The sequence below is a fragment of the Orbicella franksi genome, chromosome 8 (assembly GCF_964199315.1).
Source record: "Orbicella franksi chromosome 8, jaOrbFran1.1, whole genome shotgun sequence".
Lineage (NCBI taxonomy): Eukaryota > Metazoa > Cnidaria > Anthozoa > Scleractinia > Merulinidae > Orbicella > Orbicella franksi.
Genome location: NC_138152.1, coordinates 9,484,646 through 9,502,604, shown reverse-complemented (window position 1 = coordinate 9,502,604; position 17,959 = coordinate 9,484,646). Strand labels below are relative to the sequence as shown.

The 17,959-nt window shown below is 39.4% G+C and overlaps 1 protein-coding gene across 1 annotated transcript; it reads left to right on the top strand.

Moving 5' to 3' along the window:
* Positions 1 to 10,525: 10,525 nt before the first annotated feature.
* LOC145495283 (uncharacterized) lies at positions 10,526 to 16,123 on the top strand. The gene is made up of 2 exons (XM_081474876.1): positions 10,526 to 10,809; positions 11,202 to 16,123. The coding sequence occupies exon 2, from the start codon at positions 11,620 to 11,622 to the stop codon at positions 12,916 to 12,918; it is 1,299 nt and encodes a 432-aa protein (XP_081331002.1). The 5' UTR covers positions 10,526 to 10,809; positions 11,202 to 11,619; the 3' UTR covers positions 12,919 to 16,123.
* Positions 16,124 to 17,959: the final 1,836 nt, after the last annotated feature.

The following is a 17,959-nucleotide window of genomic DNA, read 5'->3' as shown; positions in this document are numbered from 1 at the left end:
TATGTGAAAGGCTTTTCAAAGCAAATAAGAATGGCGTTTTCCTTTTTGGAATATCCTTTTTCGTTTTAGAGATATTCACGTTTTTGTATTATGCAAATGAGGAAAGTGATGGCGTTATAGGTGCTTCCGCTAAAACGGCACAACACTCAATCGAGAATAACTCAAGAAATATTAAAGCAGACACGCGTCTCTCCCCCGCCCCACCTCCTCGTCATTCCAGAGCCCCACCCTCGCCACCCCTCCAATTGTTCGCGTGATATTTTTGCTTCTTACGTCTTTTTTCGCTTCTCATTCGAAAAAGTAAGGGAAAAGGAACACTGCGGCTGGGTTGTTTACAACTTCAAGTGGAATTGATGTCATGTTATAATCTGTCTTTAAATATCCAACAATACCTGGATCATTCTTTAAAAAAAAATAAATACCTTTTCGGCAAGGAGACAGTTTCTAGTTCGAATTATATCGTATTTCCGAGAAAGTGTTCTGAAAACACGTTTGAAAACTTGCGTTTATTTGCCTCAAAATATGTTTTTTTTTTTAAATAAACTTTTTAAAAGCAATGATAACGCAAACGAAAGCTTCACTTGAAGTTAACCTAGAACAGAATAAGTTCAGTAGTCGCTAACTAGCTCCTTTAATTATGAAAACAATTCAGGATGGAAAATTATGTTTGCCCATCTCACAATAAACCCGCCACAAAGCTTCAAGTAAAAATTAAAGAAGTTATGTACAGCAATAGACCTTTTTCGTTTGGGAGGTTTGTTTTCCCATTACAGACCACGTGATGTTCTCTAGAGAATTGTTCTCTTACCCATCTAAAAATTATTTATTCATATGCACGCGACTATTTGAAAATTTGACAGGAAGAATTCTCAAGAATATTATCACATGGCCTGAAATGGGGCAACAAACCGCCAAGTCGAAAGAGATCTTTTCACTTTTGTTCTTTTGTTTTCAATCCACGTATTTTATTTGTGTTATGTAACTTACTCTAGGTAACAGCCATTGTACAAGACTGGTTTTCAAATTCTCTCCAGTGGTAACTGAAGATGATGGACGTTACTGTCGAAACATGTAGTTTAAAGCGTTGTACATTTTTTTTAATCCAAAATGATATTAATAGATTAAAACAAAGCATTTCGAAATTTCAGGGGTTTTTTTTAAATGTAAATTCTGAAACGACGGACTTGAAAATTTTATTTTCTAATTTCCTCGTGCAACGTCTGATTTTTTGACGTAGCTACGGATATCCAGTGTTTTGCTTTCCAAAGCGAACAGTGTACAACAAACCTGATAGTAAAGTTCACTACACGCAAGGAATACAAGCCTGATTTTCTTGCCTTCGAGAAATTCAGCTTTTGTCTTCTTCTTAGCTCCTGGCTTTGATTTTTTCGCTGTTTGAGGACTTTTCTCTTCTTTCTTAGCACGTTTCATGACCTGAAGACCATAAGCAGTGACAGATATGATGGAAGAGGGAATTCAGGATTCGAGAACCGAAACTGCGGCATCGGTTGTAAACAAGAAAATGTTAATGTATCCCTTGTATTAGGAGCTCAAGGGTGAAGCCGCTTCGTGCAAAAAAGTGGACTCGCTATGAGAATTATGACACCGTTTTATTAACTCTTATTAAAAAACATTTTGAGAAAAGTATAGCAACTTTTTTTTTGGTTAAGAAGTTAGAATTCGAGAAAAGTAGCCCTCTGAAGAAATTGTGAAAAAGACAAGACACGCGTCTCACTCCCCTAACCCACGCCCCACCTCCGCAGAATCATAGCTCCCCACCCTCTCCACCCCTCTAAGAGTTCGCGTGTTATTCGTGTTATCCAAGTTACTCTAGGTAACAACTATTGTACAAAACTAGTATATTAACTTGTATATTCAACTTCACTCCAGTTGTAACTGACAATGACAGACGTTACTGTCGAAACATGTATTTAAGAATGAAAAGCGTTGTCCATTTTCTTAAATACATAATGATATTAATAGGTTAAAACAAAGTACTTCAGTCAAAATTTCAGCTTTTTTGGAAAATGTAAAATTTGAAATGATGGACCTGAAAATTTCATTTTCTAATTACCTCGTGCAACGTCTGATTTTATGACGTATTTACGCATATCCGGTGTTTTACTTTCCAAAGCGAACATGGTAAAACAAACCTGATAGTAAAGTTCACTTCATGCAAGGAATACAAGCTGGTCTTCAGACTCCTATTTCAACATCTGCGTGGTAAATACTTATCTTGAATTGTATGCCGGAATTTTATATTAAATCGTTTTTCAAGTTTAACTAAAAAGGGAAACTTTTATTTGGCAAAGATTTAAATACTTCAAAGAAGCTCTTGTAAGTTACCGTGACAAGTCTGAAACAAGCGAAATGCCACCGTGAAGTTTAATTTAGGAAAAACCCCATGACAATAAAGGGGTAATTAAGAAAAAAGTTCACGGCAAATGGGATACTTTGCATTAGATGTTTCGCTGCTTATACGCTAGAGAGAGAAGATGAGTATTTGCGGCGATTAGGAAAATTTTTTGGTATATTTTGTATTGGATTAATTTCAGTGTTATAGGGAAAGAGAACAAATTAAGACGCAATTTTTGCCATTTGTCGTTTGCTTCTTCAACTCTCTTTTTGACAAGTTTATTCACGTGTGGACCTGAATAATCACTCCAGCTTTTAACAAGGTTTAATTTACTCATGAAAAGTTTCCTACAGCCAAAGTTGATTCGTATATTCCAACATTTTGTGATTTGAAAGCGAACCGGAAAAGTCAAAATAGAGAAAATGAACTTGTGTACGCTGTGTAACCCCGTGAGGGAGACTACTCCCGGAAAACTTGAGTGTGGGGTGCCGCCTGCTTCTTAAAACACTTTTTGAGAAGTACTAATTCGCTCAACCTTGACTTTTTCGAGTCCCTGCGATTCTTCGTAATGACAAAAAGCTGATTACATAATACGGTAAAATTCTACGCTTAGGCTTACTCGGTTTATTTTTCAGTTACAAGACTTACGGAGGAAGGCGTCATGAATTACGAAGAAGAAATTAAACAAGCCATCCTTACAGGCTTAGCTGTTGCTACTTTTCTTCTCAACATTGGTCATTCTTTAACAGCCATCGAGTTATGCAAGGAAAACTTGGTTTTGCTCAGTAACAAAGCGCTGAGTACAGACAAGCAATTAGGCCAATTAATTCACAAAAAGATCTATTGCATCATGTTTGCGGCGTACCGCCGTGTTAGCGATCACGCAAATGCAAAAGCGTACGTCAGGAAACTTCTCGCTATTTACCGCGAGCTTGGTTATACAGTCCAAGAAGGTTTTCTAAGCATAACACTGGCACAGATATATTGGCGCCAAAGTATGTATGCTGAGGGAAAAGAACTTCTTGAGAGAGCAATTCCTGTCATACGAAAAACTGGTAACAGAAGAGGAGAAGCAGCAGCTTATGGATAGTGAGGAAATGTGTTTTATTCTCTCAGAGAATATGTCAAGGCTAGAGAATATTACGAGAAAGCAATTGCAATCATGATCAGCAAGGAAATTGGTGACAGAGAAGAAGTCGGACGATGTTATGGAAACCTAGGAACTGTGTTTTATTCCCTCGGTGAATATGTCAAGGCCAAAGAACATATCGAGAAAGCCCTTGTGATTTAGCATGGAAGCTGGTCATAGAGCAGGAGAAGCAGCATGTTAAGGAAACCTAGGAGCTATGTTTGTGTTTCTTGGTGAATATCGCAAGGCTAAAAAATATCTTAAGAAAGCACTTAAGATCGAGATGGAAATTGGTGACCGAAAATGACAAGTAAGAACATGGTTACTTAAACCTGGCAACTGTCTATGGGGCTCTTGGAAAATATAGAAAGAGTAAATCATATTGTGATGACGCACTTGAGATCGGCATAAATAGTGGCGATAAAGAAGCAGAAGCAAACTGTTACCAAAGGGAAGGGTCTTTTTTTCTATCCCTTGGTGATAAAGAGAAAGCTAAAGCCTGCTTTGATAAAGCACTTGCAATTGCGGTTGAAATTGGTGACAGAAGATTAGAAGCATTAAGTTACTCCCGTCTTGGAAAAGTGTTTTTATCTCTTCCCGATCATGGCGTGGCCGAAGAATATTTTGAGAAGGCACTTTCAACAAGTAAAGATATTAAAAATGCCGAAATTGAATTTTTGTGCTATCGTGATCTTGCATTGACGAAGTTATCACAAAAGAACTTTGAAGGAGCTTTTTCCCTTTTGTTTCGAAGCATTGAAAAATCCGAAAAAATGCGAGGTTTTCTTCAAGAGAGTAATCAAATGAAGATATATCATTTGCAGACAAGCATGCTTTTCCCTACCAGCTGCTCAGTGAATTGTTTTGTGATGCTGGAAATCCTAAGGATGCTCTTAATGTTGAAGAGCTTGGACGTGCTAGAGCCCTAGCAGACTTGATGGCAACTCAGTACTCTGCTGAAAAACGCATATCAGCTGACCCGAAATCATCGACTGGTGTTGAAAATGTCATGAAGAAAGAAAGTAACAGCACTTGTCTGTACATTTCTTATTCTTATCGAAGAGTGTTTCTGTGGATTCTCAAGACAAGCGGTGTCATTCAGTTTCGAGAAATTGAACTGGACAAAAGGACTCTCCACACCAGATTAACAAAGGTTGCTACTGATTCTTGAATGAATTTTTTGCTATCATGGCTGAAAGCTTCCAAAGCTTTGGTATTCTACCAGCGGAGGGTTGCGAAGATCAATCTATAAGTGACAACAACATTGAAACAAATCCTGAATCTTGTCAAGAAGGGAGCCCCGCAACTTTGCGACAAGGTAAGCCTGGGAATATGGGTGATTCCGAACCCAGTCTAACTTTGTTCTACGAACTGCTCGTCCATCCTGTATCCGACTTACTTGATGAGCCTGAAATCATCATAGTTCCTGATTGGAGCCTGTACCGTGTTCTATTTCCAGCTTTACTCAATGAAAGAGGAACATATTTATCAGAGAATTTCAGAATCCGTGTGGTTCCCTCTTTGTCGACTCTCAAGCTCATCCAGGACAGTCCTGCAGACTTTCACAGTCAGACTGATGTTCTGGTAGTGTGAGATCCTATTGTTGGTACCAAGGTAATTTAAAGGGGAAGTGAAAAGAGAGACTTCTACCCATTGCCTGGCGCAAGAAAGGAAGCAGAGATGATAGCACGTCGGCTGGGCGTTCAGCCTTTCAGTTAGGACAGGACGCACCGAAGCCAGCGGTACTTGAGAGGATAAAGTCAGCGAGTCTCATACATATTGCCGCATATGGCAATGCTGAAAGAGGAGAAATTGCTCTTGCCCCTTCAGCCTCCACTATCGAGATTCCACAAGAAGACGACTACCTTTTGAAAATGTCTGACATTGCTAAAGTTCAAGTACGAGCTAAACTGGTGGTACTAAGCCATTGTCACAGTGGCCGTGGACAAATCAGAGCTGAGGGAGTTGTTGGAATCGCTTGCGCGTTCCTAGGATCCGGTGCACGCTCAGTGTTGGTAGTACTGTGGGCTCTAGACGACAATGCAACAAACAAGTTGATGAGTCGTTTTTACGAGCACCTTGTTCGTGGAGAAAGTGCCAGTGTATCTCTTCACGCGGCCATGAAGTGGATGAGAGATCACGGCTTTACTAAGGTTCCGAGCTGGACGCCGTTCATTTATGCTGATTGGAGATGACGTAACATTTTCGTTTGAACAATAAAGATATGTTTCTAGTAGTGCAGATAACATTTCATGAATTTGGTAAGTTGGTTACCTAGCCGTGAGACTTGAATCAAAATTTAAACATCCTTCTTTTTTACAGGGACAAAATCTAACACTGATGTACAGTAAAGAGCTGGAGAAGTGTATCAACAGATTTTTCAATTATTGCGAAAAGCTTTTTTAACAAGACATTTTTGGTTTTACTTCCAGGATTCGACCAAGGGACCACAAGTTTCTTGGGGAATTCTTGCCTACCACAAGAACAATGTTTCCAGTTTCAAAGTCACATCTTTACCTTTGCAGTGATTGCCTTCTCACTTATAGGAATTCAACTCCCAGATACTGACTTTTAAAAACAAACTCCGACCGAATGGAATAAAACTAAGCATAAGCCCACAAGTACGCAATGCGGACCTATTTTTGTAAGCGATTAGATCCTTTATTCTTGTGATTTCTCTTACTAAAATTTGGTACGTACTTATGCTAAAAACGTAAAGTGATCTCGTACCATTGTCCGGTGCAAGAAAGGAACAGATGTCTTATGTAGCACTTGGCTTTTAAGCCTGTCTTGAACTACCTTATCAATTATTGTAAGTAACTAAGTAATATTGTAAAAAGTTAATATTTTTTAGATTATAATAGCTGAATTTCTAGATATAACTGTAGGTACTTATATTAATATTATTTTTAGAATTTCTCTTTTATGTGTCCTCAATTAGTAAAGGGTCTTTACCCTCAGCCAGCTGTTGTTATTATTGGACAAGTACTTCTGCAAGTCAAGAGACAAACTGTATTCATTATCTACGAATATATTAGGACAATGATCACACAAATTAAACAGCTCCCAGCTGGCTTGGTAGCTCAGTTCGCAGAGCACTGCACCGATATCGTAGCGGTCATAGGTTCATAGATCAAATCCCGTTCAAGTTTGACTTTTGTTTCAGTTTTTTAGGCTTTATCCTTTGCTAAAGAGATAATTATGTAATGTAATCGTCAGGAAAGTTTAAGGAAGTTCGCGCCCAAAATGTTCCCACGTACGGAATTTTTTCAACACTCGCCATGCAGTAAAGTAAAGTGAAAAAAAATGCGGGGTCGCCGTGCTCGTTTATGAAATAAGGCCGACGACACGAGAACAGAAAAGGCGCAATAAACGTAACTTCTCATGTACAGACTTTTTGTGTTGTTGTTGTTTTTTGGTTAAAATGTAGAAAATCATTTAAGAGACTAAATATCATGCGAAGTTGGTGCAGCAAACTAAATCATTGGATAATGCAATTCGAGAGTTTATTGGCCTAGGCATCATGGGTTATGAGCCATTATACCATGCTTTACAAATATGGTAAGCGTACGCGTGATTTGTTTGGGGGCGTTATTAGTTTTATGTTAGTCTAGTTTTCTATATTTTTTTATGGAGGGGGACAGTTTAAAAAAACAATTATTCCACTCTCGCTTGTTGGATATGAGATTATTATAGGCAACTCGGTGCTACGCGCCTCGTTGGCTATCTATCATCCAACGCACGCACGTGGAATAATTGTTTGTTTTATAGCTGGCGTTTCCCGCTACATCGCGCCCATTCATTGGCTAGTTCATGGTCAATAACATCTAACAATGACACTGTTTCCCGCCAAATGCCACGCGCGGGCAACATTGCGAAAAGTATGACGTCAAACGGGAAACAGTTCACTATTACCCGCGAAATGTTGACCGCTGTTGCACGTGATCAGAACGTGCAGTTGAAGGTGGCCTGATGTTGTGTTTTTCAAAATTTACTTTTGCTTTTGTTTTGCTATATAACAAATCACTTAATGGCTGGTCCCTTGGGGAACAGTGAATTTCGTTAATTCCCTCGAATCTCAATGTTTCCCTCGACCTCTTCTCAGGAAACGTTGAGATTCTCGGGAAACAAAATTCACTATTCCCCTCGGGACCATTAACAGAAGCATATCGCCTATTTTGGTGTATGCCTCTGGTGTTAAACATTTCTTCTCTAGCGTGCGCGATTGATCTATGACATGGCGTGACGTTGCAACATGAATTAAGTGCGTATTCACGACATGTAAAGAAAAAGTGAGGCTAACTGTTGACGGACCCCATAAGGCAGAAAAAAAAAAAACGACCATCTTCGGTTCAGAATCGTTTACAAAACAGAAGACCGAAAAAGACAAGAAAATACAAAAACAAACCCTGACCATGCTGACATGTTTCGCATCCAAGTCCAAATATTCTTTTCATGTGCTCTTTTCCAACTTTCGGGAGACCATCGGAAAGCTATCGGAAATAACTGAATTGCTGGCCTTTCAATAACGTTGGAGATTTTCAGTTTTCGAGACACCTTTGGCAATCTTTGCTCAGTTCGAATCGCCGGATGACCTTCGGAGTAATTTTGCTCAAGGCGAGAAACGAAAGAATCTTCGGAGGACTTCGGATGATCTTCGGGGTAATTTTACCCTCGCCTTAACAAAATTAACGAAAAATGCCTTCTTTTTCTACTCTGCTTTCTATGTTATCATGAACAGAAGAATTCTTCCTCGGAGGACTTCTAGCCATTTTCTGAAGATGTCCCCATTATTCGGGTCAAGTTGGAATCTTCGGCGGTCTTCGGATGATCTTCGGGGTAATTTAACCCTCGACCAACAAAATCAACGAAAAATGCCTTCTTTTTTTACAAATAAAAATTCAATAATTCTGTTTCTATGTTATATCAGCAGAGGATTTGATAGATGGATTAATAAACCTCTTCATACGAGTCGGGGAAAACAATTTGTGCACATTCTCGTATGTTCGTGAATGTGTCAACTAATTGACCCGTCAATTTGACAAATATAATTGGATATACTAAGTGGACATAGCCAAGTTGTCTTGTCAGAAAGAAATTGCCAATATTAAAAAAAAATCCGAAAGAGTTATTCCAAAAATGTAATACCGCCGAAAGGCAAACAAGAACAAACACGGCCGCGTTTCTGCAAACAGCGGAAAACCTTGTGGATAGCTATTTACGGAACGGAAGTACATTGAACAAACCGTTTCCGTCGCGACGGAAAAAATTACATTGAAAATTTGACTTCATTTAATAAAAAGACAATGATTCTACTCCAGATATTGACGTTTTCTTAAATGAAAAATACAAAAAAAAATTATTTCAAAGAGTTCCGAAGCAAATTGAACATGCGAGCTTCTCGATTTTTTTACACATTTGTTAATTTTGTAATCCACTTTCACCCTCGCCCTCGCTTTTCATATTCACTTCTTAATGGGTTTTCGTCATTTGTCGAGTACTGGCGGATAAAATCAAGTCTTTATTGTCGTGGCTTAATGTGTTCTAGGTAGCTTTACGTGTACATTCTCAGCAGTTCCCACGCCGTGAATACATTGCCTTTGAATTACGAGGCCTCCCGGCTCTTAAACGAAATTGAAAACACCCCAAAAAACCACAGTTGCTCCATGCGAAGTATAAGGCAGATGTCAAACATAACTCGAGGACTCAGCAAAAGAATTAATGACATGTCTTCGAGAAGCTTAATAAACAAGGAGAGATAGAATAAAATAACCAACTAATGATTTAATTTTGTTGAAATCTACTCGACGGGAAATGTCAGAAACTATCGATTACCAACAAAGACAAGAATCATATTGGGTTGCAATTTCCCCATGTACTTATGAGGTGTAAAATTTTTTCCAAAAAAAGGATCACGTTTTAAACAGTTTTTGACGCTGGAGTAATGTGGCATCAAGTTTTCGTTCCATTTCCTCCGCTATCCTAGTTAAACGTCGCTAAAACCCCAAAACGATGTTCATAAGTGTTGTCGGGGTTTGTACATTGAGCTAAATTCAAAAATTGTCAAAATACTCTTCGTGTCAAAGCGTTCTGGCATAGATAGCGCGTCATCAGAGATAGTCACTCGCATGCAAAACTTAGCGATAAAGTTCCTTAATCCCAAAACTGTTGGCATATATAGATACAGACTCGGAAAGCTCTTTAGTTTGACCTGTTTAAACTCTCGCAAAGTGAAGTGTTTTGTACAGGCAAGATGGCAGGATATTTGGCATTAAGATCGCGGGTAGCGAGTAGTTTTGTTTGCTTAAGGGTAAAATGAAATTTTTATTTGGTAGCCAAAGATATTTTAAAGCTCAGCTGATCAACATATAAGACAGCTGTTAAATTGTACTCTTAAAATTGACTGTTGATTTATAGAATATTCTTGATTGATATTTTAACATAAGCTTTCGGCATGAACATGTAATCATATGAAATATTTAGTGGCTAAACGCCACAAAGAGGAATTCAGATTCCATTTATCGCATATCAGTTAGTGAATCCCTAAATTGATCTGCACGTTTCGTCGAAGATTTATCACTTAAAGACAGTATTTATCGTATCGGAGGCTAAAAGGGACACAAGAACAGGTAATTTCCGAATAGAAACTCCATTATGCCAAAGCGTTCTAATTGCGTTCGGCTGTCACGTCGACCAATAGGAACGCGAGAAAAATTCGCTTCACCTGCGAAGTGGCAACTGTCTTGAATGAACCAGCGGAGGTCATTAAAAAAGCGATGTTCTACAGGAACTTTATGTAAATTCGCCGCGCTTGCAATACCATAAGTGGGGTGTTTTCAAAACGATTTCGAAATAACGAAAACACTTCTATGGCATAGATTTAACGGGAATTCATTTCCTTTCCCGTGAAATCTTTTACTGATTTCTTGATGTACTTTATCTTCTTCAAGCCACATTTATGGCAATGGCGTTCTTTCTAATCTTTTACGCGTTGAACAAAGTGCATCGATTTGGCATTGAGTTCACGCTATTTAATAAAGTAATATTATCGAGTATCAAAATTGTGAAGAACGAGAAAGCCCTTTTAAGTGACGTGCTGTTTTTTTAAATGGTTTCTCATGAATATGCATTAAGGTAATAACCTTTCTTTCGCTTTTATCAACAAAGACAGAACGTGCGTTGATAGGCTTCCCGTTCGCACCGAAGATTATTAATTATACTCTTTGAAAGGCTTGAGGTGAAAAAAACGGGTTAACAGAGAGCAAGAAGCCATTATAGCTCTTAACGAAATCTACATAGGACGAGAAGCGAGAATTCGCCCAAGGTTTGTATGGATTTCTGTCTGTGTTGCATATTATATCGCTCATTACTTCGTTCTTTTTTATTTTGTTTTGATATGGAAATGAAAAATTGAATTTACTTTCTCATAACCGGCGGATCTTTAAGCCATGCATGATGTGGGTAATACGCGATATTCTTCTGCTAATTCGCTGTATTGTTTGAGGAAATAATGGGGAAATACGTTACGGGAAAAGGCCTTCTTCGAACGCAATTTTATTTTAACTATTAGCAAAAACTGCTAAATTGGCAGTCACGGCCAACAGAAAACTAAGATCTATATCGCCCACAAGGAATATATTTCGAGTACTTGTGGCCAAGAAACCCTGAAAGGAACTTCACAAACACTGAAAGTAACACAGTTATCCGTTTGTCTAGCTATAGATTGTGCTCTCACACAAAAACATCGCAGCTGTCTTCCACTCCAAGAGAAAAACTGCACTACCTGCCCGATAGGATTAACGAAAACTTCTAGAAGATCTACGAAAGAAAGAAGATATACAGGCCGCAAAACAAACCTTTGAAATTACTTGTGCACGTATCTATGAGCGGATTAAAACTGCGAGCGCGCCGCTGTCAGTCGACCTGGCAACAGGACGAAACACCTGTCCGAGCAGTTTTCGTTGTGCGAAGTTAAAATCGCTGCGACCGTAACATCGACTTGGTGCCTAGCAGCGAATCTAGACAAGACTTTCGTCAGTCAGGTGGATTCTGAGTAGAAACGAGAAGCACAACGCTGTTCGGTCGAATTGATATATATTTTTCGGACCAAAAAGGAAAACTTTCCGCGGAAGCCATGTCAACGCAGGGAAGCAACTACAAAGCAGAACCGATGGTGTATGTGTGCGGTGAAGCAAGCTTAAATACACCGACAGGCGGTCCATCACTAAGGGATATAGTCATCAAAAATTTGGTCAATGGCTGGGCTGTTCGATCACACCCTATCGTCGATACGCTCGAGCCGAGACTGGACAACATGGAACTGTATCAAACCATTTCTCATGCCAGTGTTTTTGTCTTCATATTCAGCAAAAAGACTCTTGAAGACAGCTATTTCCTGAATCAGTATGGCATTGCTAAGTCACACAATATACCAGTGGTCGGCGTGCGACTGACGAATTACTTCTTACGGAATCCTTTACCGGAACAATTTTACAGAACGGAAATCGTCGATAATAGTGGCGACAACAACCCAGATGACAAGCCAAAAGCTGAAATAACAACCTCGCTTGCCGAACACTTGATCGCCGATTTCAAAAGTTCCATGGTCTATGGGCCGGACTTTCACAAGTCCTGCATCGAAAGACTGACTCACAAGGTAGCGAAAGCTTACAGTAAACGAGAAAACGAAAGAGCGTTTCTTGAGCGTTCGGTCGAGAACGTAGCGTACGGCTCGCCGCCGAAGGAACGTAACGAGAAACCGAACGCGCCTAAGAAATGTCCGAAATGCGGCTTTAACCTGACAAATTTTTCACCGCCAAAACTGCAGCGTGCCTCCAGTACGGGCTCACTGCTTCGCAGAAGCAACACTTTTGAGCATTTACCATGTGGTACTCAGTCAAATGCGAAGACACCAATTCCTCGAAACAGAACGCCACTGCAACCCTCGACAATACAGATTCCAAGCCCGCTTGCCATTAAGCAGGCTAGAAGGGTCGAGACCCTTCACTACGGTAACTGGACAAATAAACTTGATAACAAGAAACTCCAAGTTGAACCAAAAATCCAGCCACGGTCGAGCTCGGTGTTGTCGTCTTCGGAGAGCTCGCGAGAGGAGACGAAGCCACCGTCACCGAAACCGACCACAAACCCGAAGGTCTTCCGACGACAGTCCCGAATCTCAAACGGCAGCTGGACCGAGAAGCTCCGAGGCAAACTTCGCCGGCAATCGAGCTTGCCCGTCATTCCGACGACTTATCTCGTGACCACGCCGGACGGTTTCGAGAAGCAAATTTCCCTGGTACGATATCCTCCAGAGAAACGGGAGCCATCATCGCCTCGCACAAGCGACAGCACGACGCTCTTTTCCGAAGACGAAGACCAAGAGACTATTCACATATCACGTGTTCCAAGCCCTGATGCACCGAGTGGGTAAAACTCAGTACTGGGGGTGTACCCACGGGAGGAAATACCGTTGGGCAAAACAACGTAGGGAATGGCCTGTTACTGTTGTTAACGCACGCAAAGGTTGATTTTGATTCACTGACTGTTACCGTTTCGAAAGCTGGAATTTCCAGGATAGAAATACGAGATTTTCCACTATTGAGGGTCTCCCAGGGGTTTTGGGGAACAAGGGAACATTAGCCATTTTTTGGGAACAGGGGAACAAAGTTCGAAAAATTACAAAGGGGAACCAATAAAGAAAATGTGTGGGAACATGGGAACATAGGGCAATTTTGGAAGGGAACAAGGGAACAAAGACCCCCCTGGGAGACCCTCACTATTCCACCGTTAGAATGAAGGATATGACATACATGATACAGTTTAAGTAGTGACACAGTTTTATAGTGTACTGTCGGTTGCATCTAATTGTAAACACGTTCCGAAAAAAAAATGATGTATTACACTCTTTTTTATAAGAATATTATTTTTCCGGCCGCGGCTGAATATCCTTATTTTCCTGCCCATTTTAGGCTGAAAATATTCTTGCGAATATTCACAAGAATATTTTCAGCCTAAAATCGGCAGGATATACGCTTTTTGGCTAGTTTTGGCTAGTTTTGAGAAAGGAAGAATTTTATACGGTTAATGTATTTACAAATTTTCAACACACATAATTATATTCTTTTTAAAAATCTCCCAATTTCGCAAATTTCAAACTCGATTTTCTTATAAAGCATATTCTTATAAAAAAGAAAAAGTTTGGCAAACAACAACGCCAACTTTTGCACCCAAAGTACAAAAACAGTTGGCATCGTTTTATGTAATGTCAAACACTAAAGACCTTGTTTGACCACATTTCCAAACACCGAGAAGAGAGTTGAAAATACGACGCGTAGCGGAGTATTTTTGAGGAATTTTGAGGTGTTTGGAAATATGGTCAAACACTGTCTTGAGTGTTTGATATATCTTCTCAATTGGAACTAAAACTAAGGAGAAAACGGAGAAGTAAAATCGAAAAAAATCTATGCTAATTAAGATCAGATATCCAGACACTGTCACGGTCGTGATTTCCTTTGCTTAGATTTAATGAATTGTTAATGAGTTTGAGAAAACTCCGTCAGAATGTTTTTAAAAATTATTACGAACGGACTTCAAACCAGGCCAGGAGTTACCAATGGAGTAACAAGACAACCGGAAATCCCTAAATAATAATAAATTAATTAAAACTTTAAGAGGAGGTCTCCAATCACCTAGAGGTTTTTTTCAGGAGGGTCCTCTAAAAAATAAAAGTCTAAAATATACATTAAATGTCTAAAATACAGAAGTAATAAAAGCTAAAAACGTGAGACTAAAACTAAGGTATAAAACTAGAACTAGGATTAAAAATACTACTACTAACTAAGGTTAAAAATGGCTAAGTGAAAACTGTTTCAGTTTGTGTTTAAAACTCCTTTTTGGTATAAGTTTCTTTAGCTCACTTGGCAGTGAGGCCCAATCGGTTATTGCTTTATGATACGTTTTGTTTCTGCCCCATTCCGTTCTTGGCTTGCTATATAGCTAATTCTGGACATGTAACCATTTCGGGTATAGCTGGTTTTCACATGACGTCATTAAATTCGAACTACAAAACTATTGATCTTCCTGAGATTTTACTTTAATGATGTATAAGAGCAACTAAAAACTAATATTCATACAAATGTTGGCTCCGAATGGGTTCTTGGTTTTGTGATACACTACGCTTGAATTTCTAAGCTTTTGCGTGACGCGGCATTTACACGACGGCCTAGAGACCTGTCATGATGGTTAAAAAAGTGACTTATTTCGGGGAACTTGGCTATCTGAACAGTTCATGTCTTAGAAAAAGTATTATTTTAGTATTTTAGAGTTCCTCGAGGGATAAATTCACGGTTTTGTAGCAAAACTCAGTGACAGATGTTTCTGTTGGTTTCCGGCCGCCATGTTGGTGCCCATACGGATGGGCACCAGCATGGCGTCTCCATACAAATCTCTATAAATTTGGGTAAAAAATTTCTCCGCGTATCTCGCATAAGCAAAATTGCTGTGACCAGAATTTTGGCGAGAGTCTTTGCATATTTACCTTCTTTCATTTCCCAGATTCTGGACTTAATCTATTGACCGGTTTTGATTTTTATTTTGATCTATTTTGAATTGCGTGACACTGAAAACCAGCAATTGTAACCGTGCTGTTGGCTTATGGTAGATCTAAACAAATCGAAATGTTCGGGAATCTCTCCTTTCATTGCGTCTTGCACAATAACGTCCTATTTCAAGTTTCGCTTGAACTTGTTTATTGAAATTATTTGACAACTTGACAAATCTGATACCAGCTGTTTTGTATCCTAATTGGGCTGGAAAATTATTGATGACGAATCACCACATATCACATCTCTTATTTACTGCGTGCTCTTTGATTGGTCAGTTAGCGGGCCGTAATTCACTGAACGGCCTAGTAAAACCTGATCCTTATTTTTTCGACAAAATATCTCGTGATTTATTGCCTCCAGTTTTCTTGACGTTCATGAAAAATTGAAATGTAAGACGGTTCGTTTTCTTAAAACTTTCACAAAATGTATTAAACCGTTTTGCTTTTGACAGAAGTCAGTTATTTAAGCTGTTCAGCATAATGTCTTGACTGCGAGCAGTCTCTCTTTTGCTCGAAAATCCGCGGAAAGAACGCAAACGAAGACCCCGACGCCCGCGCTACTCGCGGCTCGCAGCTCGCGGTTTCGCCTCTGTTCGTTTACGTTCTTCCGCGGATTTTCGAGCAAGAGAGACTGCTCGCAGACTACAGGATGTCTTTTTTGTTCCTACTGCAAGTTTTCCCTCTTCAATTTACGGTCCGAGCGCCCTGCCCATAAGAGGAACTCGGTTTAATAGTAACAGGTTAAAATCTTGTGTTTTACAACGTGTTCACGATTGGATGCAACTAACGGTCCGGGGGGGATTCTCGTATAAAAAATATGGGAGTGCTTGTCGTTCATTTTAGGAGTTAAAAAAGCGGTTTTGGTATCTTTTAAGGTGTTCAGCCTGAACACTTCCACAGCGGGAGCTGTTAGGGTATTGCGCCGAATAAATATGACTGGAGATAATGTGTTGTTTTAACCCTTTGAATACCAAACTTTAGCCAAAAAATACCGTTGTAAACCGTTTAGTCAGGTTTTTCAGCTGCCATGACGCTAAATAAGCCTAGGTTTTGCTAAGAAAACTTTTTTTTTTACTAAAAGGAGAGATTTTTCGAGGATTAGGCACAGAATTGAGTAAAATTTCAATTCCGGGCATGCGCATAAGCTAAAATTTGGACTTTCTTTTTTTTTTCTTTTTGCCATTAACCGTTCTCAATTTTGCTTGTTGCCCCTTTCCGTTCTGTTTTTCTCGGCCCTTTTACTCTGGCTACCTTTTGCGTTGTATGTTCTTTCTGGCTGCCGTGAAAAGTTGGATGTTAATTACGGGCGAAGCCTAGAAATGGACCTTGATCAATGATAGGCGTAGTGGACCATTTTACCACCGTTTTTGCACCAAAACTGATAACGTTGTTTTTCGATTTGCGACGTCGGAATGTCGTCGATATCTAAACCTGACCATTGTGCTGAAAGGCCTGGCCTAGTACTACTATCTGCTTATCAAGAAGATCTGGTGACATTTAAATTGATGATGTCACAAGTGGTACAAAGAGCACGACCATTAAGTGGCCGTATATGGCCACTTTGGCGTCAAAGGATTGAAATTGGTACCATTTAGGGGTGAAAAAATAAAAATTCAAGCCACGCCCACGAAACAGGCTAGGATTTTAGTACCTCATTGATGTTCTTTTCAAAATTCACGACGAGCACCCCTATCCCTTTTATATGGAAGTCCTCCCCCGGGCTGACAGTCCCTATGCAAAGTCAACTTGTGTATGGAGGTTTTGTCGAAGAACAATTTTAGCCAGTGCATTACTAAGATGATGTGTTGTTGATTTACAAGGGTCAGCCATATATTGTAGGTTTGACTGCTGATCATCAGTATTTTTACCTTGGAAAGAATTCATATTAAGCACAAAAAGCAGAAAAATTTTCCAAGTGTTATTTTTTTACAGCTTAAATGCTGTATTTTCAATGCATTGAAGATTAGCGACAAGTTTCAGTCATGACATTCCTTGGAGGAGGGCTATTCTTGGGTAAATACACCTTGCCCAAATACCTTGACCGGGACTCAAACCCAGTCCTCAAGGAGCTGAATCAAACCCACCAATCCTTAAGCCACCCCGCCTCCAGAGTTCAGAAAAAAACAGTATAAGAGCCATGTAATCAATGATCCAGATTAAAAGGAACGACATCATCGTTGTTCTACGTGGGTTGAGTGAGTTGCTACCTATCAACTTACTCCAAGGGATTTTCTCTAGGTAATCTGGTTCCCATACTTCTGAAATACCAACATTTCCACATTCCAATTCAACCTGAACAAAGAACCTGCATGAAAAACCAGTCCTGGCTGATGTGGTTTCCTCTCTAGATAACAGCCGCATCTTGAAAAACAGTGGGCACATCTTTCATGTTTTCGTTCCTAATAATTTTTATCTTCCTCATTTGCAATCACCTTCATTCATTTTCAGCTCATTATTACCTCCTTTGGGGTTTTACCACCTTGGAAAACAATAACTTTCAAGTTTCTTGAAATTGAAAGTTACCCTGTGCATCAGGAAAATGACTGAAATTGACATGACTTCTTTAAAATTCCGAACATCACAGTAGTATCAAAAGCTAAGCACTTGAAATTTTGACATAATGGTGAAGAGAAACATAACAAAATAATTCCATGAAAGACATTAAAAATAATATTATTTTGTAAATATAATTAAAATAAACTCACATAACAAGTTTACTTTTCAGACCAGGCCTCAGAGTAATGCAGAACTCTATGAGATTTTGTGCGCGCATCCCTCCTCTGCATTAAAAGCTTATGTAAATATCTCACACACTACATGTTTTAGTTGTCAATAACAAATAGTTGTTGACAAATAAAATTTAATTTTT